Source organism: Ceratotherium simum, chromosome 9 (genome assembly GCF_057802395.1).
Source record: "Ceratotherium simum simum isolate JZ-2026a chromosome 9, ASM5780239v1, whole genome shotgun sequence".
Taxonomy (NCBI): Eukaryota; Metazoa; Chordata; class Mammalia; order Perissodactyla; family Rhinocerotidae; genus Ceratotherium; species Ceratotherium simum.
In genome coordinates this window covers 68612392-68639769 of record NC_141908.1, presented here as the reverse complement: position 1 = coordinate 68639769, position 27378 = coordinate 68612392, and the positions used below count along the sequence as shown (strand labels likewise).

The window sequence follows — 27378 nt, the reverse complement described above, 5'->3', positions numbered from 1 at the left end:
TCAATGTTTAAAAATTCCTATATGAATTCTATACTTCATATCCACACAGTTAATCAATGGCCATTTACTGCAAAATTCACACAGTTGGAGAAGCTATTAACACAGGAGCATGCAACAGACCGTCACTGCAAACAGTTCATACTTACTGCATTCTGGTGCAAAAAGGGACAGATTACACAAAATGCAGTCAGTTCTTAATTTGCAATAAACTTCTAAAAGTAAACACTTATTGATAGTATTCAATGGTGCAAACGACAGATTTTACCATTCAGGCTGTATTTCTGATTGGCATAAAAACTTTAGATCAAGACACAAGTCCGATCTATTCAAAAGACAGGGCCACAATACCTACATATGGTGTCTGAATTGCAGTTCTGCTAGGTGAGAGCCATTCAGGATAAAAACAGTTTGACTGAAATAGTGATACACCATATAATTTGTTTGAAGTCCTAAGGCTTCAGAATCTAATGCTTCTACTCCTAAATTATCAGGAAAAATAAAATGTGTATGACACATCCACCCCAAGAGTCAGGGACAGAGGCAGTTGGCAGGTCACGTAAAGAGTGATGGGATTCAGCAAGGTCCAGAGCACCTCCCCTTCCCCACCACAGCAAGCCACCCCTGTGCTATACATGCTGTGTCCTCCCTTCAAACACAAACAAGGTGGTAAGGAGAGTGTTCTCGAGATGGTCTAACAGCAAAAACTTGACTCTCCGACCTTATGCTGCTGCTTAAAGAACAAAAACAAAAACAGAATAACATAATTATCAAGGGAGAAACCAGCATACTTCCCCACAGAAATATCTCAGCATCTTTTGCAAACATACCTCACGGCCTCCAAAACATGTCATGAATCGCCAGAGCAATCACTACTGCTGAACACGAAGGCGACCACATTTCTTGTAATCTAAGTTTAAGTTGCTGACATTGTCCAAATTTTTGGAGAAATGGGATTTCACAAATCATTAAAAATAATTTGCAAAAATTTATAATTTGCAGAAAATTAAGGATCAGCCTGGCAACAGCCAAGCTGCAACTTGCACAGGTCCAATGCATTTCTCCATTTATATAGGCATTAAGTGTCACCAGGTTTTCCCTCTCTCCTTTATAAAATAGCCAAACTGGGTCTAGGAATTATCACATGAATATGAAAGCCCCAAAGCAACTTGGTATTTGGATACTTTTTTGGGTTGTCAAGAACTGTGTGGGTGGCCAGCAATCCCTGAGCTGGGCACTCTCTGCCACGTGTCAGTCTCATGAATCAGTCTCCGAAGGAGGAAGTGGGCAGGAGCTGGCTCCCATAAATGACTCACCTCCTCTGTCTCTAGTTTTCTACCCATGCTCCATGCATGGAATTTTTGTCCATTGTCTAACCCACATTTATCTTTAAAGACTGAGGGATAGAACTAAAACTTTTGGGAACATCTTCAAACAAGTACATCCAGAATTTTCCATCATACAGTCCCCTTGAATGACGCTCAGAATGACCCCCACCCCAGTGACTGCTCTAGAAAACACAGGTAAACAGCAGGGTGTCTGGGTTCTATATTGTTTTACACTGTATTTACCAAGCGTATTTTGGGGTAGTAAGCATTTACTATATTTAGAAGTATATCATATACCAAAATTTTAAACTCCAGGGCTTCTTTCAAGAATTCTAGAGTTTGAGTAGCTCCTTTTAACATCAAAGAAACAGAAAATCATACTCCCAACAGAGGTCATAACTGGTTTGTACTCCTAAGTGTCAATCATGAACTTTCCACTTGGAATGATTTTGAAAGATAGATAAAAAATACTGGCCTGTTACTACATTTGTATATTCTTCGCAATAGAGGAGGCTAATGAAGTCTTAGACTCTTTAAGACAGATATTTAAATCTTGTACTCTTTAAAAACAATAAATATTGAAAATATTATGTAAAATAAAGGAGGCAGCTCTGTCGCCTCCCTCATTAGGATGGTGGGATGGGAAGGGGTTTGCAGGTGAATTCTGTGTGTAGGAAAACGGGGGACAGTTCAAACACAAAGACCATCACTTATTTAAGCAAAAAGTACTGTTAATTACACAGTTAACTGATATTTCTTATAGTTCAACACTCTCATTTGAGGTCAAATTTTGAACATAAGTTGGTCAGCGATTCTCTATTTTACATACAATGAAGTCTCTTGCCTAATAAATAAAACAGTACATTTATATAAAAATTATAGAACTTCGAGTGTAATATCATTGTTTTAGAGGATTTGGGCTACATTACTGCTTTAAAATGTGCTGTGGTCCTAGCGAAGATTTACACTTGGTGAAAAGCCTTTGGGCAGTCCCCAATTACAGTGCTGTTTCTACAGAAAAATATAATGTACTTAACAATCCATTTTTAAAAATCACAATGTCAAGAAATGGGCCCCAAATCAAGAAGAGCTTTTTTTAGAAAGTGAACTTTACAAAAATCCTCAAAATAAGAGAAAAACATTTAACATTAAATATTCTCCTTTTTATGACAGAGACTGGATTGGTGGTTACCAGAGGTGAAGGGGGGAGGAAGAAGGGTGAAAGGGATATTTAGGCACATGTGTGTGGTGATGGGTTGATTAGCCTTTGGGTGGTGAACATGATGTAATCTGTGCAGAAATAGAAGTACAATGATGTACAGCTGAAATTTATACAACGTTATAAACCAATGTTACCGCAATAAACAAACAAACAAAAAAAGAATGTAAAGTCCCTGAGAGCAGAGATTACTGTCTATTTTGTTTCCTATATAACCTAAGCCCCCATACAGTGTCTGGCATGTAACAGGCACTCAATAAACATTTGTTAAATGAAAAAAAAAAAGATACATGAAATCTGACACAAGTTTTATTTACTGCAAATCCCCGGTACCTAATGTTTTGATAACAATTACTCAATAAATATTTGTTAAATCAAAATTAAAAATAAATAAATAAATAAATATTCTCCTTTTTAGACATTCACAAAAATTCTTGAATGGCTAAAGTTTCAGAAAACTTCCCTTTAAATATATAACATTTTTCTTCCAGGTACATACTCAAATATGCGAAGTTTTAAGGAAAACAGCGTTATAGTGCTATTCTTAAATATTTTAAAACAGGCTTTGAATTAAAAAGTTAAAGCAAGAGCAAAGATGAACATATACGTACTATGAACCGTATCAATGCCCACCATTTTCATTCTAAAATCTACTTTAAATCGTCTCTTCCTCTTCAACTCTAAGTTCTCTAGCACACGAAGGACAAAATTAAAGGCAAAAAGCTGAAATGCAAGGTATCGCCTGTAACCAGAATCAATTTTCACATTAAAACAATTTAGAAAAAAAATCCTATACTCATGAGAGGGACTTACCAGGCTGCACTGACACTGGCCCAACTATTAGCTTATTTTATGTGGAACAATCACTGCATCCAGCCTATCACACCCTTACTGTATACGGGCCACCTTCAGTGACGTTCACAGGGACGGGACGAATAAGGCGAGCCTGATTCAAAATAAGTAGCCCTTTGCCTGTATGAAACCAGCTCAACTGTATCAAAAGTGAAATATTCAGCCACTGCTGTCCTGCTTTGATCTACAGGACACTAATAATTAATTAGATTTCCCCCTTAAACTACCTGCCAATTTTAATACCTATCAGATAAGTACTTAGAAAAGAGTTGAATCAATTTAGATTGCTCAACATTGTTCTGAATTTAATTTCATTTTTTTCAAGAACACCATTTGTTATTTTATGGAGATGCTATAAACATTTCTCAGAGATCAAAGGCCATGTTTTCAGTTATAAGAACATCCAAAATTAACTGTATAGAATTGGAGTGTTTGGATTATAATTCTCTTCCTTTGCAAACTAGACTTGTTCTACAAGGATTTATAGCTAGATTTTTCTCCTCTGTGATTTATAATTCACTTCACCTTATTTTTGGTATCAGTGTTCTACTGATCTGTTCTCCAAACTGGCATCAGATACCATGTGGCCAGCAAGGCAGAGCTATTCACCCCGCTGGCACTGGAACATCTGTCAGTCAAACCCACGTGTCATCACCCATGGTTTATGCATCAGACTCCCTCTTCCATTTAGAGACAGACCACAGTGAATGAAAGGTTTCCACCAGCTCAGCTGAAACATCTTTTCATGGGAATTGTCACTGGGGCCGTGAGGCAGAATTAGAAATGTTAAAAGATTTTTTCCTGGACCTTTACTGTCCAATTCCAAAGTGATGCCCAGGATGTTCTAAAAGGCAGAATCCTTTATTCCTGCAGTCAATTTTCACTGAAGAACAAAGGCAGAATGTTCTCTACACTCTATAAGTTTATTTTCACTTGGGTGGATGATATCACAGAAATGTTCATTTTTGCATTGATAGATTCTGAATGCTTCCTACGAAGTCATACTCGGAGCTCTTGTACTACAGCTGGTGGTACTTCTTAAGTCTTAATTATCTGGCTTCTCAGTGTTAAATCTATGGGCTTCCTGACATTTCCATGTGTTCTAATTTTGCTGAGAGTCCAGGAAAATGCACAATGACAGCTAGGGTATGTACGTGAATATATTAAAAAAAGAATTTCTAAATCTGTATCCAAGAGCAGGTGAAAGTATCTTAAAAGTGCCCAACCAAATCTCTATTCCGACCTCTCCCAAAACAAATTTATTTATAAAGTAAATAATAAATTATTAAAAATAGAGATGTTTAGAAGATTAATCTGAGAAGGACAGAGACTAATTAACTACAGTCATGCACCGCATAACATTTCAGTCAACGACTGACTGCATATACGATAGCAGCCCCATAAGCTTAGTACCATATAGCCTAGGTGTGTAGAAGGCTGCACCATTCAGGTTTGCGTAAGTACACTCTGTGATGTTTGCACAACAATGAAATCACCTAACGGTGCCTTTCTCAGAACATATCCCGGTCATTAAGTGATGCATGACTGTATAATGAAAAACAAATCTTAATTCTGTCAAGGAATTGGGAAAAAAAATCAAAGCTTTTACTACATGGAGAAGGAAAATTAACTTCTAATGATTTTATGGCCATCATAAGATTTGCTACAGACATATAACTGGCTGGATTTGGCCTTGGCTGAAAGTTCTATTTAAGAAGAGTAAAAATGTAACGTGTTTGGTTTTAGGAATGTTATATATACACAGATTAGGATGAGGTAAGATAAACTGTAGGTGAGGCTGGATGTTTTACAAGGGCATACTATGCAGAGGTCAAACAGCTAGAATAGCACATATGGTTGGAATTTGTAGTTTGCTCTGGAGATTCCTGTCTACAGGAACCGTTGGTCTCAACCTTGACTGCACGCTGGACTCACCTGGGAGCTTTAAAATACTGCTGCTGGGGCCCCACACCCAGGGATTCTGACTTACTGCTCTGGGGTGCAGCCTGGACATCTGAATTTTCAAAAGCTCCCCAAGTGATTCCAACGTGCAGCTAAGTTTGAGAACTTCTGAGCTGGAGTATTCCTCTGAAGAAAGGAAGAAGAGCATTTAGAAACATAATGCAGGCATGTTTATAAGCTAAAGTCCACAGTTGTAACAGTGTTGAGAAAAATGGTAATATACCGTGCAGAAGGAAAGCATGTTCAGAAGGATGGGCTTGGAGAAAAACTTGAATTAACCATTAGTGAAAAATATTCCTGGATTGCTACAGGGTGTTTCACCCAGTGCCAAGTTATAGGGTGTTTCCAACCAGAATATCCAACTTTTGTTCTGATTAGGTCTGTAGCAAAGACACTTTTAGAAAGTAATCTACTTTCCTGATTAGACTTTCCTAACAGACAGGATGAGAACGCCAGCAACAGACCCTCAATCTTAGGGCCAAGACCGTAATCTCCTAGCAGGCAAGGAACATCTTTGTCTTGTTTACCACCGGAATCTGGCCCATATTAGGCACTGAATAAATACTTGAGAAATGACTCCCTCACTTATACATGGTCAAATCTGCTCAGGAGGTATAACGCAGATCCCTGAGTGGTGTGAGGGTCTCTTTTCCCATAGCTAATGAACTGGAAGATGAAGCCAAACCAATGTCCCATCACAACCCTATTGTCCTATTAAAAAAAAAAAAAAATCCCATTTATTGTGATATGACCTTAAGCATCTGCCCATCAGCTTAAGGATGTATAAATTTTTTTTCTGGCAAAACAAAAATAAAATAAAATCAGTTTCTATGATTTCAGAAATATCACTGAATATATCTTTTTCTTTTAACTTTCTAGTGAGATCACTGCTTTGGCCCTGTTCACAAAACCATCTAAATTTAGATCAGCAATGTGCCAGGTAAGAAATTATTTTCCCTGCCAACTGTAAAGAATGACTTGGACATGCTGTCCATTTAGTGATAGTAACCTTTCTTGCTAGAAAGAAATTAATTTTGGCACCATGATTTCTGTGTATACTCAAGCAATTCTCCTAATGCACAAATCTCAAATTCTTCCTCTTTAACCAAGGGACCGGAAGCTTTCCTTTGCAGAGTCTGCTAACAGGGCGCCAATACAAGCAGACATTGTGCTGAAGAGCGGTCTTCTAGGGGCAGTACGGGGACAGCAGCCAGTACACAGCACAAGTGTCCCACATTCTGCCACCAGCACACAGACGAACTCCGGGAAGGCTCCCCACACTGGCCAGGAGCGTGGAATGATGACAATGGTGCAGAAACAGGGGGCATCAGAGACTTATCACATTTGGTTTTTTTCCTTATTTCCAGATGCTGGGACCCTATGAGTTTAAGAGGAAAAGTGAGGAAATGGCTCTGTAGGAGGCCTTTTATTATTTCTTAGGAGGTCTGGGGTTAAGTCTTGAGTCCACGACTTAGTAGCCATGTAACCTTGGGGGAGTTACTTGGCTACTTCCAGGGAATTACTTCAGAGCCTTACTTCCCCATCATAAAATAAGAATAATAATGCAGCTACTTCCTTCATGAGGTTGTTGTGAAAATTAAATTGGACAATATATGTAACACCTACCCAATGCTTGCATGCAGTCATCCCTCAGTAACTATTTACCACTAGTTATTAAATGCAGAACACAATCAAGCAGGAGGAAGGCCCTATCACAAAAATAAATATTGTAAGAAAAAGGCATTTGCTAGAAAGGCCTTGTTTAGCTGCAGGGAATGGGCTGACGTTTTTTCTGTGATTCTGTGAACCTGATAAATTGGAACATGTAAATTCTGTGGGTGGTGATTCTGGGCAGGGCCTGGTTATTTGAAGGAATTCACAAGTCATTACTTGTAGGGAGAATTAAGAAAGGAGAAGCCTGATCAACTCGTTATGTTCCTGAACCAAACTAAAATACCACTCCTGAAAGTGAGAGTAAGTGTTTTAAAAGGTCGTTAAAACAGCTTCTAAATGTCAAAGTTAGGAAGGGGGTAAACAGGAAATTCTAATGTAAGTATACAACGTTTAAATATTTAATTTGTAATAAGCATGGAATCTTTTAAAAAATTCATTATGAACTTCAGCAGAAATTTTTTCAACCTTTGCAACAGAACTCATTAGTGTAAGATCACAGTTGGATGAGACCTGAATCATTTAATCACTTAATCCAATAAATCATTTAATGCAGACCCTCTGATGAGTCCAACAGAGATGAAGTGACCAGCTCTGGCCAGGCCATGGCCAGCATTTGTCTCTCTTGTTCCTGGATCTTTTGTGGCACTATCCTGCCTCACTTTCCTAACGACCTACAAATAAATGAATGAATGAATGACCACAGGCATAATGTCCATATACCGTGTTGGACATTTCACAGTAAGAATTCTGTATCTGCAATCTCAAAAGTCAAGTACTGAGACAAGAAGTTCTTTTTAAACAGCACTGTCTCCAAAACGTTGACTCTCAGCAGTTAAAACACATGTACACACACACACACACACACACACAAATTTGTTACATCTGCACAAAGGTTATTTGTAGATTCAAAGTTATACTATTAATTGTATTAAATGTTGTCTATAGAACATACAATTTAATTTCCAACTATTCCACATTAATAAAGATAATACAAAAAATAGAAAATAACTTACCTCAAAAATTTCAAAGCCATAAATGTCCAAAACACCCATGACTTTCTTTCTCACTTTTGTTTGTGCCTTAAAAAAAGTTTCAAATTAATGGGTTAATTTAGGCATGAAATATAACACTAAAAGCATATCAAGGAATATAGACACATATTACAAGTTAATTGTGTTTCATAACTAGGAGGATAACTGTAACTTAGTTTATTTTTAAACATATAAGATAGGATATTGGTATGGAATCTTTCAGAAATTTTAATAATAGATGACATTTAAAGAAGGCATTAGTGATATTTAATTTAAAAAAAGATCACTGAATCTTACACCGGGGTCTTTCAAAATCACCTAGTGCAATATCCTGATTTTACTGAAGAACATATTAGTAGCTGGAGAGGTAAAGTGACCTTTTCAGCCAAGTAGATGAGCCACAACCAGGACCTAGGATACTAACTCTCAGAACAACTCTGCAAAGACCACTCTATGCACCAGTGAGATTTCTCATAACACACATGGCAAAACAAAATAGATAGAACTCTTGAGAAATTTCAATCCTATGCAATGGAAATTCTTTTCAAGGAACAATCTTTATAAGTGGTCATCAATTATCTGATTATAAAATTAAAATATCTTTAACTTAATATTGATACTCTGAATAACATTTATTACCACTGATTTATTTGGTTATAGAGATTCAGTACCTTAATGCTTTCGTTGATTCGATTTACTAACCATGAAAACAACCTGCTATAGAGGTTTTTAGCCAGAGCATCACGAGCATAATAAGCCTATTAAAAAGAAAAAGAAAAACTCAACACTCACAATTACCACAAGCCTTCATTTCAATAAAATAAGATATTTTTAAAAATATTTAAAGCTCTTTTATTTCAAATTTTTTTCAGAGCCAGTTTTTATTATACTCTGGATGAACAGTCAAGCTGTTGAGAGAATCAGGCAAATTGTTTATACCCAGTTATTATACTCTTTTTGCATCCCAGGAAACTAATTCTAGATATTGCAAAAGCTTTCTCCATGAAGATATTCATCTCAGTGTTATGGAACAGAGAAGAATCAGAGGCAATTTAGAAGTTCAACCACAGGGGATTAGTAAAATAAATACATAAACACCCATTGAAAGAGAAGTTACACAGTCATCATAGAATGATCATTATGAAAATTAGGTAATGAAATGGAAAATGCTTACGTTATGTTTTGTGAAAATAAAAAATTGTATACGTAATACAATGACAGCTAGTTTTTTTAAACCCCTAAGCATAGGAAAGGAAACTCAAAGGAAATACATTCAAATGGCTTCATTCAATCTTTTGAGCATTTTTTAAAAATCCTCCTAATGTGCAGTATAACAACATGTTGTTGGACAATACATTGTATACTAAAAATAAAACCCTTTGCTTATTTATTAATTTGAAAGCTGTTCAGAGCTACTTGACAAAGAAGAGGCAGAAGACATATATGTCTCTATAACCTTGACTTAGAACCCAAAGGCTGGAGAAGAGGTTTATTTGGGAGAACCAAACAGCTCTTAAACGCACTGGGTGCTGAGAATGTGCAGCAGCTGATGCTAATTAGTTGTGTGACACGGGTGCTCCTGGGAAGGCCGAGATGGGCGTCAGCAACCTCAGGAGAGAAAAGCTAGGGATTTTGCTGTTGTTTTTAACACTCTGGCCATATGTGTACTTCATTGCTTACAAGTAGAAAGTTGGTTATTACTATTAAAGTAAATCATTACCTTTTTATTTTACCAAGAACACAATTTCTTAGATTATGTGGAAATTCTTTTTCTACATTTCTTCCTAATTAAAGTGTAACAACTTTAATAACACACACACATCCCCAGCAATGTCCTGCAGCTGAAAAGAGAGCGCCTTTTCCCTACATCTGATACTTCCGTGCTAATCCCAAACCCTTCTCCCTAAGTCTCAGGCAGCTACTCCAGTCAGAGGTAGAAAATCCACCTAGAAGTTGGCAAAAAATAAACCCAACTGCACAATGCTGTGTTGGGTGGTGGGTAACGATTCCATAGCAGAAAGTGCATGTAAAATGCTGAAACAGAGAAAGAAGCCTAAATTTAGATGCATACCCTTTCTCCAATCCCCTTTCTTCTAGTTTTTACTGTTTTTTTTTTGTGAGAAAGATCAGCCCTGTGCTAACATCTGCCAATCCTCCTCTTTTTTTTTGCTGAGGAAGACTGGCCCTGGGCTAACATCCATACCCATCTTCTTCCACTTTATATGGGACGCCGCCACAGCATGGCCTGACAGTGGTGCTTCGGTGTGCGCCTGGGGTCCGAACCGGCGAACCCCGGGCCGCCACAGTGAAGCGCGTGCACTTAACCGCTTGCGCACTTAACCGCTTGCGCCACCAGGCCAGCCCCTAGTTTTTACTTTCTTAAAATAGATAATTTAAGCGTCTAGAACATTGCCTGGCACACGGTAAGTCTACAGATGTATTTATATTACGATTTTTGAAGTAGCCTCTCCTCTACCATTATTTCATAAGCCTACACAATTCCTTCTCAATCCTTTCTCCTTGTGAAATCCAGTTATCTCAAAACATCACATAATCTCAAAACATTACGTATTTGTAAAGAGACCCTTTCTCATCGTAATGTCATCTTCCAGTTTTCTTAGTTGTATACTACCTGCTTCCTACAAACCACTATTTCAATATGCAATTGAACTAATAGCCACAGCTTATTCCGGTAAACTGCTTTATAATTTTTAAAGTGTATTCACAGCCAATATTAATCTCCTTTCCTTCCTTTGATGAAATATTTATGCCACGAGTCACAAACTCAAATGCTTCCAGGGACTGGGTGATAGAAATGAACGGGAAGTAGTGAGATCTGCAGAGGCTGGAGGATGCATTCCAGGTTAAAGGCACTCAAATTCACAACTTAAGAAGTAAGCAAACAAAACAAAACAAACAAAGGAAAAAACTATCCTTTCGCCAAATAACTATGCCTATTGAGCCATAGCTGGGCCTGGGGGCTACCAACTTGCCAGCTCTGACTTCTTGAGTCTGATTCATGCCATCTAATCTCCACAGTAAGATCTGCCAAAGTACGGGCAGGAATGTTCATTCCCATTTAAGGATCACTGATAAGGTGTGTAGCAATGAGGGAAGACACTGAGTGTGCTCATTCACCACGTCAGAGTCTCAGCACAATATGAAAAGACTGTGTTACTGCAGCTGCGTGAAGCTCACTGAGCAAACTCCCAGGAGGGACCTGCTTCAGAGATGACTGGCACCACGTGTGGCCAGGACAGTACATGTCTGGCAAGGTGGGGACACAGAGATGCGTGGACATGGGGCCCACCCTCCAGGAGCTTACAGTGGAGTGAGGGAGATCAAACCAACATGCACGGAACAATCAGAGGGCAGCGCCAAACTGCAGGAGGAAAAGGAGTTCAGAGAAGGGAGAATCAGCGAGCCCACATGACCCAGCAAGGCTCCATGGATGAGGGGCAATTAGGTGGACCATTGCGACAGGCGGAAAGAACGAGCAACGACATGCGGGGTAAGGACAAGCAGGAGCAAGGGCACCAGGTGAAAGTAAGTACGGCATTTAGAGAACTAGCAGGGAATAAACCGAGATAAGCCATGTAGGGTCAGATTACAGGGGGCCTTGGAGGCCAAGGACAGAGTATGTGGTAGAAGCTGAATGACAATAACTCTGTCTTGACTTTCCAATATTTCAATATTAATCGTCGTATCTGGGGAAAGATCTAAATGTCTTAGGGAAAATGAGGCATGAAGCAATAAAGACGATAACGGAGCCCAAGAATCGAAGTTATGAGGAAAAGTCAAAAACACTTCTCACTAGAAGCAAAACTGTGTGGGCAATAAGATTGGTCGAAACAAATACTCAGAACCCTGCATCAAAAAAAAACTTGAATAAGGAGCTGAGTAATCAACGATCTCAAGCCAAATTCTTTTATGCCAAAAGTTAAAAGAATATGGAAGTTTTACCCAGTGACACAGGGTGACTCAAGCTTAGGAAGTATGCGGCACCTGGGCCAGGTTTCTGTAGAGGACGATTAAAAAGCAAGAGTAAAACACAATAAAAACAGACCAAAATATATCCATGTATATATATTCCCTATATTTCCATATATATATACACGGATATTCCTAAAGGGCCTTCTTATAAACAACAGAGGTTTTCTCATGGCATCACTATATACTGAAGAGTCCCCACTCTGACTATTGAAAACCTCCAAACTCAGTGTGACCTTCAACACAGTGGTTCTCAAAATGTAGGCCCTGAACCAGCAGCCGCCTCACCTCTGAACTTGTTAGAAACGCAAATTCTTTGGTCCAACCCTAGACCTACTGAATCAGATACTCTGGGGTGCAGCCTGCAAGCGCGTTTAACAAACCCTCCGGGTGATTCTGATGCTCACTCATGTTTGAGAACTACTGCTGTAGACCTCTACTCTGACCCCAAACTTAACCTTTCTAGCTATACTGCTGTGAATCCTCTTTACGCATCTAAAGCTAAAGCCAAGCTTAACCAACCGTTTTCCTCATATGTACTCCAAACCCGGCTTTTCTCACTATTTTTTTTTGAAATGCCCTTTTGCCTATTCTTTACACATCTAAATCCTTCAAGACTTGCTCAGAAACCATCTTCTCCATGAACTCGTCCTTAATCCCTTCTGTCCTTACTGATGGTCTACAAGGGGGCTTGTGCTGAGTAGGTTCTCAACAAATCGTCTTGATTAAGTCAGCCACTTACCATCTGACTTTGAATGATAAGGCTGACTTGGACAGACATAACAGCAGAAGTAGTAATTTAGGAAGAAGGACACATAACAGTTACACCTAGGAAAGGACTGTTAGAAATCAAATTTACATATAGATGAAATTACAGTATTTTTCATAGCCAAAATACCTCACCTAAAATTAGAAATCAAAGTTGAAAGAAAGCTAAAGACATGTATGCATTCTTGGATTAGTGGGAAAGATTAGTTCAGAGTAGCAGAGAGAAAGATTAAATCCACCCTACTGTCTTACAGATGCTTAAGACTGCTTACAGAGGGATGAGAATACAGTTGGACAAAGTAGGCCTGAGTGGGAAAAGTCCTCAATTAGTCATTTAATTCTAGCCCAGATCCACAATGACTGGTGGGAAAGTGTTTAAGCCATTAATAGAACCAAGGGTTTACAGTGAAAAGGCTCCAGAAGCTGCCTAGGTATACATCCCTTCATCCATCCATTCATCCATCCATTCATCCATCCCTTCATCCATCCATTTAACTTGAACCAAAGGAGAGAAGAAGTAAGCAGCTCAGATTTGTGTCTTAGAAAGACCTCATTGGCCTCAGTGTGGAGGATAGAGGGGGTACAATAAAGAACGCAGGGAGGCCAATTTGGCCATTTGACCACAAGCTGGCTTCTCCCACTGTGTTCTCCAAATTAGTAAATGGCAATTCCATTTTTCCAGTCGCTTGGGCAAAAAATGTTGGGAGTCATCTCTGACTCTCCTCTTTCTGTCATACCACATATCAAGCCATTAGCACATCCTCCTGCCTCTGCTTCACAATACATCCAGATGTGACCACTTCTCACTCCACTGCTGTCACTGTTCAAACCACGCATCACCCTGCTTTTCCTCCTCCTTCCCCTACACTCTGCTCTCCACACTGTAGCCAGAATGACCCTTTGAAATACAAGACAGGTCACACCCCTCATGCTCAAATCTCTCCAGTCATTTCCCACCTCACTTAGACCCAACCTCCCCACCCCCAGCATTATGGATCTCCCTCACTCTGCTCTATTTTTTCTCTTTGTCCACAGCTGGCTTGCTATATATATTTATTTATTTATTAGGTCTACTGGCTATTGTCCGGCTCCTCGTGCCAAAATTTTAAGCTCCATGAGGGCAGGAATCTTCATCTGTTTAGTTTCTGCCCCACTGCCTAGAAAGATGCCTGGAATAGAGTATCACAGTTAGGATAAGAGCCTGCAAAATAAAAGTAAAATTTTTGTTTCTGCTTGTATAAAAATATCACAGTTTTTAAAAACTCACTTCTGGATGTTATGTTTCACCCACCTGAGCCACGTTCAGTGTAGTTGAAACTTTCTCCTGCTTGGCCTCAACTGTGCGGAAACTGAATGCCCGTTCTAGAACCGACTGATCAATGCCGGTCAACTCACAAATCTCTTTTAACTCTGTTGGGGGGGAAACGGACACAAAAAGTAACTGTACATGTGCTGCTAATAATCATTTTCAAGGCTTCGAGTGTTCTTTCTAAATCACATTCAAACTGAACAGAAAATACACAAATCAAAAGACTTAACTTAGCTGTAATTAAGTTTCTGCTCAGTTTCACAAGAAAGGTTTTTCAAACCAATGAAAAGCAAAAGTTTTACTTTCTAGATTAAAAACCGGGCAGAAGTTCAAAGGAAGTTTTCTAAACAAAGTTGACTCTGCACTGACGTACCGTTTTTATCTTTGATTTTGCTCTCGTCTAAACCATTCACTCGAGATTCCGGCTTGAACTCGATGTTGCCCAGTTTCAACACGGCTGCCACCACCTCCAAGACGGACTCGGCTTCATGGTCCATAAAACCCACAATCTGCATGGCGTTCTGAGAGGGGAAAAAGCACCGGTTTTCTTTCTGTGGTTCTTTATTATTTTTTTTTAAAAGAATCATATTAACAGATTTGTTCTGAAAACACAAAACACAACAACAAAAAAGACAAAGTATCCCAGAATAAACTTTCCAAAAGGCAAACCTATTAACAGACCTGATGTAGCACCAATGGGGGGCTATAACTTGTTCAGGGGTTTCAAGCTATGACTCAAGGAGCCCTAGGGCACTTCGCACGCCGTGGCAAAGGGGGGCGTGCAAAGAGAAAGAGAGAAGGAGAAGAGGCTGAAAGCTGAGCCTTGAGTTCCCACTCTTGCTTCAACTGCAGCGGCTCAGAGAGTGTGTGCGTGTGTGTGTGCGCGCGTGCGTGTGTGTGTCTGTGCCCGCATGTCTTTTTTTATAGTTGGGTTCTGCTGCTAGAAACAAAACCAAACAAAAATCTTTTATAACTCCCTACAAAATAAACCTCCTTGTTTATCTTACATATGGGAAAAACCGTGGTTTGCAAAGACAAAGTGCCTGATCCAAGGCACTATGGGTAACAAGGAACATTGGTTTAGTCATAAACTTTTACTGAATGCCAATGATTTGCCAGGCAAAGTGATTATAGAACCAGTCTTGAACTCAAGTCTTAAAATCATGTCCAGGAACCAAGAGGCTTCCCATATGAGGATGTTTACACAGTTTTAAAAAATGACATGCTCTAAGAAATGCTTTCTTTTTGAGACTAGCCCAATTTATTTTGATTTGTTTGTCTGTTTGTGACTAGGCTACCTAGCAATGGGAGTAATTTAAGTTTTTTGTTATGGAAAATTTCAAACATATACAAAAGCACAGAGAACAGAAAAAGAACTCCATGTCATTTTCCCTCACCCCCAAAGATGAACTGCTGTCAATCTCGTTTTATCTATAATCCGACCTACTCCCCCCACCACCACCACAGCTGTCTCATTGGAAGTAAATAACAGTTAACTACATCATGTCCTAATAGGAGTAATTTTCAAAGTGCCACATAAACATACAACGTAGGCTATTATTTAAAATAATTTTTTTCTAATGAACATGAAACGCCAATCATTCCAGTTTATATATGACTTTTAACAAACTGTATTAAAACATGACTTCTGTCTCAAAGATAGTTTCATATTAACATGTTCCTAGGACAGTTTTCATAGCCAGAAATTAGCTACTGAGCTATGGAGATGAAAATACTTGGAATTTAAATATAACATTAAAAGAGTCAAGATAATATAATAAGAAAGCTCCTTTTGATAAATAGTAAAATCACACACTCTAGTAAAGCATGGCCTTCACAATATTGTATGATTTTTGAGTTAGTAAAAAAATCAAACTAATACAATAAATACAAAGAATACAATAAATTCTTGTATAATTCTAAAACATTAGGGAGCACGAGCTACACTTTTAAGAAGTCAGAATGTTACCAATTCCAGTTGAGCAATATAGTGCTACTCATCTTCAGGGGTTTACACCTTACCCTAACGGTTCTGAAATTCGCCGCATCATCCACTCCATTAACTTTGGCAGAGTCCAAACTCAGGTAGTTATATCTGCTGAAGTCCCGCTCAAGTTTAAGTTTATCTATTGAATCACACACATAAGTTGATAAGTTACTTCAATAAATCTAATCATCTTTAATATCTCATTCCTTTAATCCTTCAGATAAAATGACTTTTACATTATGTATTGAATCAACAGAATAAAAATTGATACCCAAATACCAATAATAGCACTTTTCTAAAATCACCTTTAACACTGTTGTACATATCTCAAACTCTGTTTTTTTACATTTATTCTTATTGGGTAAGGCTCTTTCCATATTTTTATAATATAAAATATCTTTGATGTACTATTTCACTATAACATAAGATGTCTGCCCAGTCCCCCACCATTGGACATTTGGGTTCTCTCCAGTCTATAATAATAAACATAGGGCAGTGATAAATGTCCTCATACAAAATTTTTTTTGGATTCTTCTGAATTATTTCTTTGGGATTTCACTGGGATTCCAAAAAATGGTGTGCCTGGGAGGCAGGTTCTGATCATTTTATAACTTATTTTGGATTGCCAATTAGTTCCCCAAGAAGAAGACCTCACTTTGAAGTGACACCCACAAGCTTTAAGGAGACCAATGCCTGACAACTCTGCCAGCTTCATCCTTTTTAATAATTTTTGCTAATATATGTATAGTGAATACTTCAGTGCTATTTTAATTTGCATTTGTTGATTATTAGTAAGGATGATTTTCATCCAAATGTTGTTGACTTTCCATAGCTCTTCTTGTTTGAACTATTTGTTCAAAACTTTTCATCACTAGGCTTTTGGCTACTATCCCGATGGATTTATATTAATTCTCTAAAATATCCAAAGGTCAGATTTTTAACTCTTCTATCAGTTACAAATGTCTTCTCACTACTTTTAAATTTCCACTGAGAAATTCCTTGTTTTATAATTGTACTCACCTACTGCTCCCTGCTAATAAGTTTATCTAACTCTCTCCCCAAGTGGAATAATTATATTCTTCCATTTTATCTTGTAAATTTATGATTAGCCCCTCCCCCAATATTTAGCTCTGCTGGTAAACCATCTGAGACCTCTGGCCCAGTGTCTGGTAAGGGACAGGAACACATATAAAACAAATGCTGGGGTACGATAGAGGTAAACACACCATTTTCTTCAACCAGAGGCATGGAAAAATTTTAAGACGGAAGTGGAAAAGCTTCTGGGACACTTTTAAAAAGAATGCTTTGGAAAATGTGGTGACATTAAAAATTAAAACATACAAACAAGGACTTACTGAGGAGCTCTTCAGAGGCTCCAGAGAGCAGCTGATAGAATACATGGAAGTTTCTTTCACCTCTTGGCTGCTTAACAACTCGAGATTTCTCTAAAAGATCTAAAGAGGAAAAGAATCAAATCATAGTATAGTATTAATTTCACTTTCAAATCCACCATGTTCTCCTCCCCGCACCTTTTTTTTTTCATTTTCTGTTTTGTATTAATAAAATAATAACAGAAGATACATTTTCAGTTCTACTTCCAGGAAGGACAACCCTAACTGAAATCAGCAAATTAAACAAATCAGGTTCTTTTTAAACATCAGTGAATATACAAAATATGTTCAACAATACATTCAACAAGTTAAAGACTATAGTTTTTATACAATATTCTCTTGGTTTTATATCATATAAGATAACAGTAAATTCTTCAAAATGTAGCATTACAAATCTCAGCAATGAAATTCAGCCATTCAGTTATAAATCCACTTATTATAATGTTAAAAGTTAACATTTTTGAGATCTTATTATGTGCTAAGTGCTTTACAGACATTAATTATCTCATTGAATCCTCCCAATCATTTTGTAAGGTTTTATTTAACAGATGAAAAAACTGACAGTCCAAGACTTTAAGCAGGATTTGAAATCAGACCATGTGACCCAAGTGCAGACCCCATCTTATATCCGTATGTGCTGCGACCTGGGATAAGTGAAGCAGATTTTCTTGATATGTTGAAGTCTTAGAGAATGAAAGGTGGTTCTCTTTAATGGAATTTGGTGTTATTTGACAGTATACTTTTATTGATTCCAAATAACTTTTCATCGCATAAATCTGATGTCTTATCATGTTTTCAAACTTTCATCCAGAGAGGGAAGGAGGGAGGGAGGGAAGCAGGGAGGAAGGGAAGCAGGGAGGGAGGAAGGAAGAGATGTGGAGGGAGGAAGGGAGGAAGGAAGGAAAGGAGCGAGCCAGCCAACCAGAAAGCAGCCATTGTGGCAGTATGCAGGAAATGGCAAAGTACAATGGTGGAGAATATTCCTGCCTGGACTCCTGCTTATCACTGACCGGTGATATAAAAGAGGATCTGGGTCCTGTGGGCAAAGGCCAAATTTAGTTATAAAATTCCAAATCAGTGATCCCATTATTGAGCACTAATTCTAGAAAACACACACATTTGATTTCCAATCAGGTTGAAATCTAAACATTATCCAAAAAATGAATGAGAGAGAGAACAATGTGCGATGTTTCCGGGAATGCTCATTGAATTTCTTAATTTGTATTTCTGGCATCCACACCCGCATGTGAAGAGGAGGCTAGGTAGAGTTAAAAAGTGTAGATACGATGAATGAGAAGTCCTAGGGTGCTCTGAAAACATAAAGTCATTTGTAAGAGTGAAGAGATGAGCTGCAAGGACACATAAAATTAAGTTGACTAAAAAGAGAACAAAAATATGTAAATACAAAAATTATTAGGAACAGGATGCTGTGGAGTTTTAATTTTCATCTCCAGCTCTCATTTGACTTGGATGACTGCCAATGCCCTCAAATCATACATGGAGAATAACGAAGACTTCATATTTAGCAAAAAGAAAGAAAACAGGAATCGAAAAGCACAAGTGAGACAAAATTTAGAAAAGAAAGGATTGTGTGATATTCATCATCTCTAAGGATTGAATGTTTCAATCAATAAGTAAATACTGACATACAGAGCAGAAGACAGAATAAACAGGTAAGGATAAAAATGCAGTATGGCTGTATTTATCATATGACCAAGTTCCTATGTGGTCCTAAGAAGACTAATGCAGTTTTAGAAGAAAGAACCCACAAGGAGTGAGCAGATTCTTCATTAAGAAGCTAATCCTTCTAGGAAATTCCTCAAGCCTAGAAGAAAGTAACTCGACTACATGAAAAATATAAACAAATGCTACAGTTTACTTCATCCGCTCATGCACAAATTCCTTCAATCAACTGACTTACTGCTCACCCACTGTGTGCCAGGAACTACTTGGGAATGAGCCTGGCGTCGACTGCAAACATGACTCTTGGCCTACAAGAGTCACTCACGCTCCCAATTTCTCCCACCACCCAAACCACCAGCAGCAGCTCTTTCCAAGGTGGGATGCCACGGCCCTTAAGAGAGAGCAGCAGTTAGGGGTGGAGAAGGCAGAATAACCATGTGTCCTTCTCCCGTCAAAGCCCACAAACCCCAGGCTCTTCCCATAGCGCTAAGAATCCATGCCTCACAAGCAGTAGCAGCCTGCTGCCTTCTCACCTCATAGGGGCGCCTTAGTAATGATGACAAATCATTGTTTCGTGGCACTTATCCAATCACATTCCAACAAAAGCAAACTGCAGTGCTTCAAGACATGAAACAACACCTTCAAACCATGTGACAGGGCCACACTGCAACAGGAACACATGGGCCAGACTAATGCTTGGCATTTTTGGACAAATGCTCATAGACAATGAAGAGGAGAGAAACAGCAATGGCTACGAGATTCAGCAGATAACAGCCACCAAGTTAAAGAATAATATCTGCTTGTGCACAGTCTGGAAAGGAATGTAGGCTGTGTACTTCTTGAACCACAAACGCTGATATGATCAGTGATTACTATCATATTCAAATATGAAACACAATACAATGTGTTTAAAAGGGAAGGCGCAAAGGGGAAGCAGAGAGGGAAATTTCACTGACCTTCCCCCATGCATTTGGTGTTTCTCATTCGTTACCATATTCAATCCCGAACACCTGCCCTGATGGTTTTATAAGCCCTATTTCACAGATGAGAAAATGACGCTCACATCACATTGTTACCAAGCGACAGGGCCAGAATTCCAAGCTCCAGTGACTAAGGGATCATGCTCATGCTCTTTATAATCTTCCAGCAAAAAAGAATGCAAAATTTATAAACACTTGGAAAGGTTGTACTTTACATAAAATATATGCCTTCACCTAAGCAACTCAATCACAAAATGAGGAACCCTAAAATGCTAGCCTATTACCCCAGAGCCTCCTATTTCTTTATGACTTTTCTCATAAGTCACAAGCTTCCAGGTAGAAAAACAATCAGGAGGAATGTTTGCCCCAAAATAATTTACTAATGCTTAAAATCACTTTCTATTCTATATTTTTAATATGCATGCACCAACATAATCTAACAGTATGAAGCCATATCAAATAATTACTTAAAGTACAGAACATAAACTCAATTCACTGTAAGGACTTGCCACCTAATCATTTTAATTTACTTAAACGTGCTCCCGAATTAAGTCAAAGCAACACACTGGCACAGCCTTCTCTTCTGCTTAACATGCTTCTGCTACCACTGACTGAGCCTCTGCTAACAAGAGTTCGTAAGGGAGAGTACAGGACATGCCAAATATTTAGTAGAGAAGAGAGCATAAGAGTCTCCACATATTCCCACGCAGCTCCATTCTGCTCTCGAGATACGCATTTCAGTTCATATTAAATTTGATATAAATTTCAGTTTTAAGGGAAGAGATAAACCTATTAAGCCATTCTAAAGGGGAAAATCAACAGGTAAGGAGAGAGAAACTCTGGAATCAGAACCTCCCCACCTACCTCACCATGCCGCTGCCATCTGACTATTAACAGAACTAGGCCATCATTTAGGGGTTTTCTCAGTTTTGACTAATTAGCAGCTAGTCCAGGGCACGTACATGTGCCTGTGCTTGCCACAGGACAGCCTCCCCACGGCACAAGATATGAAAGAAGTAAAATGCACCTGCTGGAGAAGGAAGTCTTTTAATAGGCAAAGGAATAAAAGGACAAGTAGTGGTTTGGAAAGAAAAAGAAATCACATTACTTTGGAACATAACAGATGCAAGATTAGATAGTATGATCAAAGTTTCTTTATTTTATGTGTAATCTCCCTGACTGAAAAAAAGAAATGGTCCAAGTTCTTGATTAAAGCTTAAGGAAAAATCAGCTTTGTCTTTAGTTTTGCCAGTAAGGCCAGAATGACAATGAAAGCCCAGGATGCAGAACACTGGCCGACGACCCCCTGAGACCCTGTGCTCCTCCTCCCAATGCTCACACATAAACATTATGAAAAAAGAGCTTCAGTGGCATTCAGGTTCTTCCGATTGATTACCCCCCTTCATTAAAGCAAAATGATACATTTAGTAATAATTACGGGCTTGAAATTTAAGTAAGTACAATTTATCTCCCTTTTGTCTCTCTTGTCTTGGATAACCATCCCTAAAAAGAAAAAATGTCAAACAACCCAGTGAATTACTGGACATAAATGATGCTGGTTTCAATGGAAAACTCTATGAACTTATGTTGGCTCATATATTGGGATAACTAATCTAAAATCAACTCTATACTTTTTCTTTTTTTTTTTTGGTGAGGAAGATTGTCCCTGAGCTAACATCTGTGCCAATCTTCCTCTATTTTGTATGCAGGATGTCTCCACAGCATGGCTTGATGAGCAGTGTGTAGGTCCACTCTTGGGATCCGAACCCCAGGCCGCTGAAGCAAGAGTGCACAAACTTAACTACTACGCCACTGGGCCGGGCCCTCTATACTTTTTCTGGAAATAGATGACATACCTCTCAATATTAAAAATTAGGAAGTTTCACTAATGACAAATTTTAAAGTCAAAAAGATGGGGCAAATGTCTTCCTACACGTCGTTCACTGTGCACGTGCATTACAGTAAAAGAAAGTAGATGTGGATGCTCCGCACAGGGCTCTCTCTCAGCCTGGAGCTCACAGAGATCGCTATCTATTTGTAGGTTACAGGCTTTGCGAGATCTAAAACATCTGGCACGCACGTTACAATTTTCTCTTAACTCACCTCCCTTGCAGCATTTTAATTTTGACAAAATCAGCTTAAGGTTTTACTTAAAAGTCAGCATACTGACGTTATAAAAATCAGCACTAAAGGTAGCTGGACATGCTGCATGAAAAGTTGTGAAAGGGTTCCAGTGTCTGCCCGTGAAACATTAACTTAGGCTATAAAACACTAAGAAAACTTGGCTTATTATACACCTAATCAACTACTGTTTTTTATTAGGATCTGGTTATGTACATATAGCATACATGTATTTTCACAACAGACTGTTTTCTAATACAAATTTAATGTTTATCTAATAATTGAAAATTTACTCATAATTGTATCTGAATCTAAAATCCCATGCCAAATCCTGAAATAAAATTAATGAAATATCTAGTACATAATATCTTATTATTAAACATACTATCCTAATTAATTTAGAAATATTTGAACATCTGGCTTCTTCTAGATTTGTATATAATCTTGTTTCATGATAAACGTATGGTCTTTTTTAATGGTAACCATATTTTTGTAAAAGAAAGAACACCAAAGTAAAACTGAGACAAAGGAAAGCATCTACTCTTATATAAAGCCATCCATTACAGAGTAACAGAACTGCTCTTTGAAATTTCTTTTATTGCTACAGATACTTTACAACCAATGGTTGACCATTTCTGTCTTCCAGAGCTTTAACTATCAAAATGCTACAAAAGCCCAGCCTTGTATTATAAACTAGGTAGTGCACTGTCTCAGGTTTTTGGTGCATTTTGACCCTAAAGAAGACATTAAAAACAGACACTGTTTACTGATGAACATTCACTTGCTGTCGAGAACTAACTTCTGTACAGGTCGTCTCCAATTCCACCTTAATGTATACATTCCCAGAAAACAGAGCAGATCAGAGTTTCCTTTAGGAAGTGCTATAACAGGCAGTTTTACACCTAATCAGTGACTTGTCATCAATAATATCAAGGATATGATATAAAAGGGAGAACAAAGCTATAAATCACAAACTATTTAAAAGAGTAAAATTATACTCCATATCCTACAAAATGGCATGAATGCACCATATATATAGATTAAACAACATCCCATGAGGTAGACAGCAGATAAAAGTGAAGCCAATTGTATCATAAATTCAGAAGAAATGTGAAAGAAAAAGAATTCAGAGCGATTTGTTCCATCCCCCACCTTCCCTATGAGCGAGGTGGTCGCTTCCTCCTGCTTTATGATTCCATGTTGGGGGATCTCCTTAGACTAACTCCCCTAGCCTCTCTCAGCCCCTTACTCATTCTTCCCCTTGGCAGGAGCAAGGAATTCTCCAAGTAGTGAGGTCTGGAGAGGGGAATAGACATGCATATACAGCTCGGCCCTCTGGTTCCCCACACCGTGTACTTACTGAGCTCTACTCCCCAGTGCTGTAAGATAGAAGGAGCAACGCACAGAAGGAGAGGCCAGCGGTTGCTGAGCGCTGTTGACACGGGCCATACTGCCAGAGGACTACAATCACGGGTCGCTTAACAACAAGGGGGTGTTCTGAGAAATGCATCATTAGGCGATTTTGTCGTTGTGTGAACACCTCAGAGTGTACTTACACAAACCTAGATGGTATGGCCTATTACATAGCTATGCTATATGGTACTAATCTTATGGGACCATCATTGTATATATATGTGGCCCATCATCAACGGCAACGTCCTGTGTGGCGCATGACTGTAGTAGTATACCCACTCGGGTGATAAACCAAAAGCCACTTTCTTCAACTTTGTCTCTAAGAGGAATAAAGCTGCCTACTCTCCAGCTTGATTCCTGTGCCTATTTCTCACGTGTTTCCAAACTGGGCAAGAGAAAGGGTATTATCTACTAGACCTCTGTATCAGTTTTTGCTGCATAACAAATTGCCCCAAAACTTGGTAGCTTACAACAATACCAGCTATTAGTTCATGAGTCTGAGAGTCACCTTTGTAGTTCTTCTGGTCTAAGACAACTTGGCATGCATCTGCTAGGCTTCATGGGCTGGTGGTCTGCTGGCAGGTTGACTGGCAGCTGGTTGATCTAAGATGCCCTCACTCATGTCTGGGGGTTCATTCCACGTGTCTCTCATCATCTAGCAAACTAGCCTAGATTCATCGACATGGTGGTGATGAGAGAGTTCCCAAGAGGAACAAGAGAGAACAAGCTCCAATCTGTAACCAATTTTCAAGTCTCTGGTTGTGCCATATTTGCTAATTGCTCCATTGACCAAAACAAATCCCATGGCCAAGCCTCGAGTCACTGAGAGAGGGGACTACCCACGGGTATGGACACAAGGTGAAAAATCATTGTGGCTATTTCTGAAAACAATCTATCAGATTGAGGCTGTTTAACATAAAATGGTCACAAAGTCTTTGACACTCTTCCCATTGAGAGGTGGGATCTACATACCCCACCCCTGAAACTGGGCAAGGTTGTGACTGCTTTGACTTAAAAGTACAGCAGAAGGGACACTGTATGATTTACCAGGCTAATTTGGCTTCCTCCTGGTTCTCTTCGAACACTTGCTGTCAGGAATGTCCCCTCCTGGAACATTCTCTCTCAGAACCTATCCACCACGTTGTGAGAAGCCCAAACAACAACAGACCACATATAGGTGGCTCTAGTCAACAGTCCCAGCTGAGTCCAGCCTTTAACTCATCCCAGCCCGGGAGCCTGCCATATGAGTGACAAAGCTTCTAGAGGATTCCAATCTCCATTAAGGCAAGTCACCCCCAATAATCTGAGTTACAGAGACAAGCCAACCCTTCTGTGCCCCATCTGAATTCTTGACCCACAGAATCCAAGAGCATAGAAAAGAGCTGTTGTTTTACCCTACTAAGTTTGGGGTGGTTTATTGGGCAGTAATAATTACTGGACCACACACCAATTTCAACATTTGCTTTCCTTCATAATTCACAGGATCATATTACTTTTTCAAGCTGAACACAGAAGCCGGGAACAGATGAAGTTTGACTACTAATAACTTTGTTTGCCTTTCTGGGATTTAGAAAAAGTATATAAAATTGACCGGCATAGAATACTCAGATAAAATTATCCAATAAAGCAGAAGCTTTATTTCTCAATAAATTTCTCTATGTCAACTCTACTTGTACATTGTGTACTTGTGTGATAATTAATTAATTAAGCAAATATATATTAGATGTCAGGCACATTTTACTTGCTGACTTCTAGCAATGAACCAAACAAAGTTTCTGTCCTTATAGGGCATATATTTGGCTTGGGGCTAGAGACAATAAATAAGTATATAATAATGAAAAGAAGCAAACATTTGAGTGCTTACTATGGGCCAGGGACTGTTACAAGTGCGTTAGACGTTAACAAATAACTTACACGTCATCACAACCCTGTGAGATCAGTACTATTATCATCCCACTTCAAAGATGAAAAACTGGAGGCACAGAGAATTAAGTAACTTGCTGTCTTTTTGTTTAGACATTGGAAACCACGTGATAAACCAATACAAGTTACATTAAGTAAGCTCATGGATATGCCTCAAATAATGAAGCAGGAAAAGGTAGCACCCGCCTATATTTAACCAATTCCATCCTCATCACCAGCAGTTACTGAGCACCTCTACACTACTGTGAAGAGGACAGCCATATCTCCTGTCCTTACAGTTTACACAGGTATATGCACACTTAAAACATAAGGCTTTTTCACAGCATATATATCTCTGTGCTATTATTCTTTTAGGACATAAAATCCCTTGAGACTTGTACCACATTTTCTCCACAATCTAAATTGCCATCAAGTGTCACAGCTATAAGAAAGTGTCTGTGACCATTAACAAAAGCAACAGATTTCCAAAAGTTTTCAGTTCGTAACACTAGATCCAAAATCCTCAAATATGAATGTATAAATTTTATGAGACCTACAAGCATTAAGAAAGTAGGAGAAATATTACCTCACATCAGCCAAACATCTGGATGTGCTTCCAGATTTTATCTTCTCTCTCGAAGCAAATGTTTGCCAGTTTCTATTTTTGTAACACCTCTCTCCTAATGATACTAACCTCAGGGACACGTAGCTTTCAAGTGAGTTCAAGACTTCAGTTTTATAGCAAAACTCTTTTAGAAAGAGAGAGTAAGTGATTGGGCTTTCTTTCCCACTTCCTGGGCACAGAACTGGCTCGAGTGATCTTATGCCTTTTTCAAAGTAATAATTACAGGCAACAATGATCTATGCTTTTAGCAGGCGGTTGCTGGAAAAGGAGGCAAAACGTACTTCCTACAAAATGGCAAATTTTGTCTTCTTTTCTGGGCTACAAGATGCTAACTTTTAGCAGCTTGGAGAGAACAAGGATGAGTTTGCCCATTGCTTTACACCCTCTTAACGCCAGCAGAGAGCAACTCCCAGTGACCAGCTATGAGTCAGTCCTCTATCTGCACAGGGTGAAATTTCCTGCTCTCACCACTAATGTATTCCTTTCCCTTCCAAAGCAAAGGGCACTCTAAAATACCAGGGTGTTCCCACTACCACAAATTTCAATATAATTTCACTGTGGGAACAAATGGTAACAAACACCATATGAAATCAATTCATGACAACATATTAATCTTAATTGGAAAAGAACTGAGTGTGTAATATTTATTCTCCATGGCTACTGTAAGAATTAGGGGGCAGGAAGACATTTCTGTTTAAAACTTAAACTTCAAAATATAAAACCTAAGTTATTTTCTAATACTTAAAGGAAGTTAAAAATAACTTTGTATTTTATCTAATAAAACATATAACTTTATATTATAATTTTATTATTTTCTTAGAGTCTTCAAAAGTAATATTGATTCAATCATTCCAGATCTTTAGATGTAAGTACTATAAAGACAGCAGTAAACTTATCTCATTTAGAAATAGTCTATTATTAAATTAATAACTAGAATTAATTTGTCTTATAAAAGTAAATGCTCAAGATGTATGAATATCTTTCAGAATAAAAATTAATCACTCCTTAAAATGGTAGTCTTAAAACTGAGGCATACCTCTCCCTATACAGCTCTCAGCAGCTGCCATACATTGTGAAGGGAGTCTGCCTAACAAGCTTGGCACAATTAAAATCATTTGCGTTTGGTTACATCATATATTGTTTGCA

The 27378-nt window shown here is 38.5% G+C and overlaps 1 protein-coding gene across 4 annotated transcripts in view; it reads right to left on the bottom strand.

Moving 5' to 3' along the window:
• The window catches only part of MYO1B (myosin IB), a 182268-nt gene that overhangs the window by 40973 nt on the left and 113917 nt on the right, over positions 1-27378 (bottom strand). For all 4 annotated transcript variants that reach the window (XM_087435510.1, XM_087435512.1, XM_087435513.1 and 1 more), the window contains 6 exons: positions 17473-17571; positions 16153-16256; positions 14504-14651; positions 14113-14231; positions 8735-8821; positions 8046-8111 (listed from right to left, as the gene is read on the bottom strand). In XM_087435510.1, coding sequence (XP_087291636.1) covers positions 8046-8111; positions 8735-8821; positions 14113-14231; positions 14504-14651; positions 16153-16256; positions 17473-17571 — 623 coding nt within the window. The remainder of the gene's footprint in view (positions 1-8045; positions 8112-8734; positions 8822-14112; positions 14232-14503; positions 14652-16152; positions 16257-17472; positions 17572-27378) is intronic.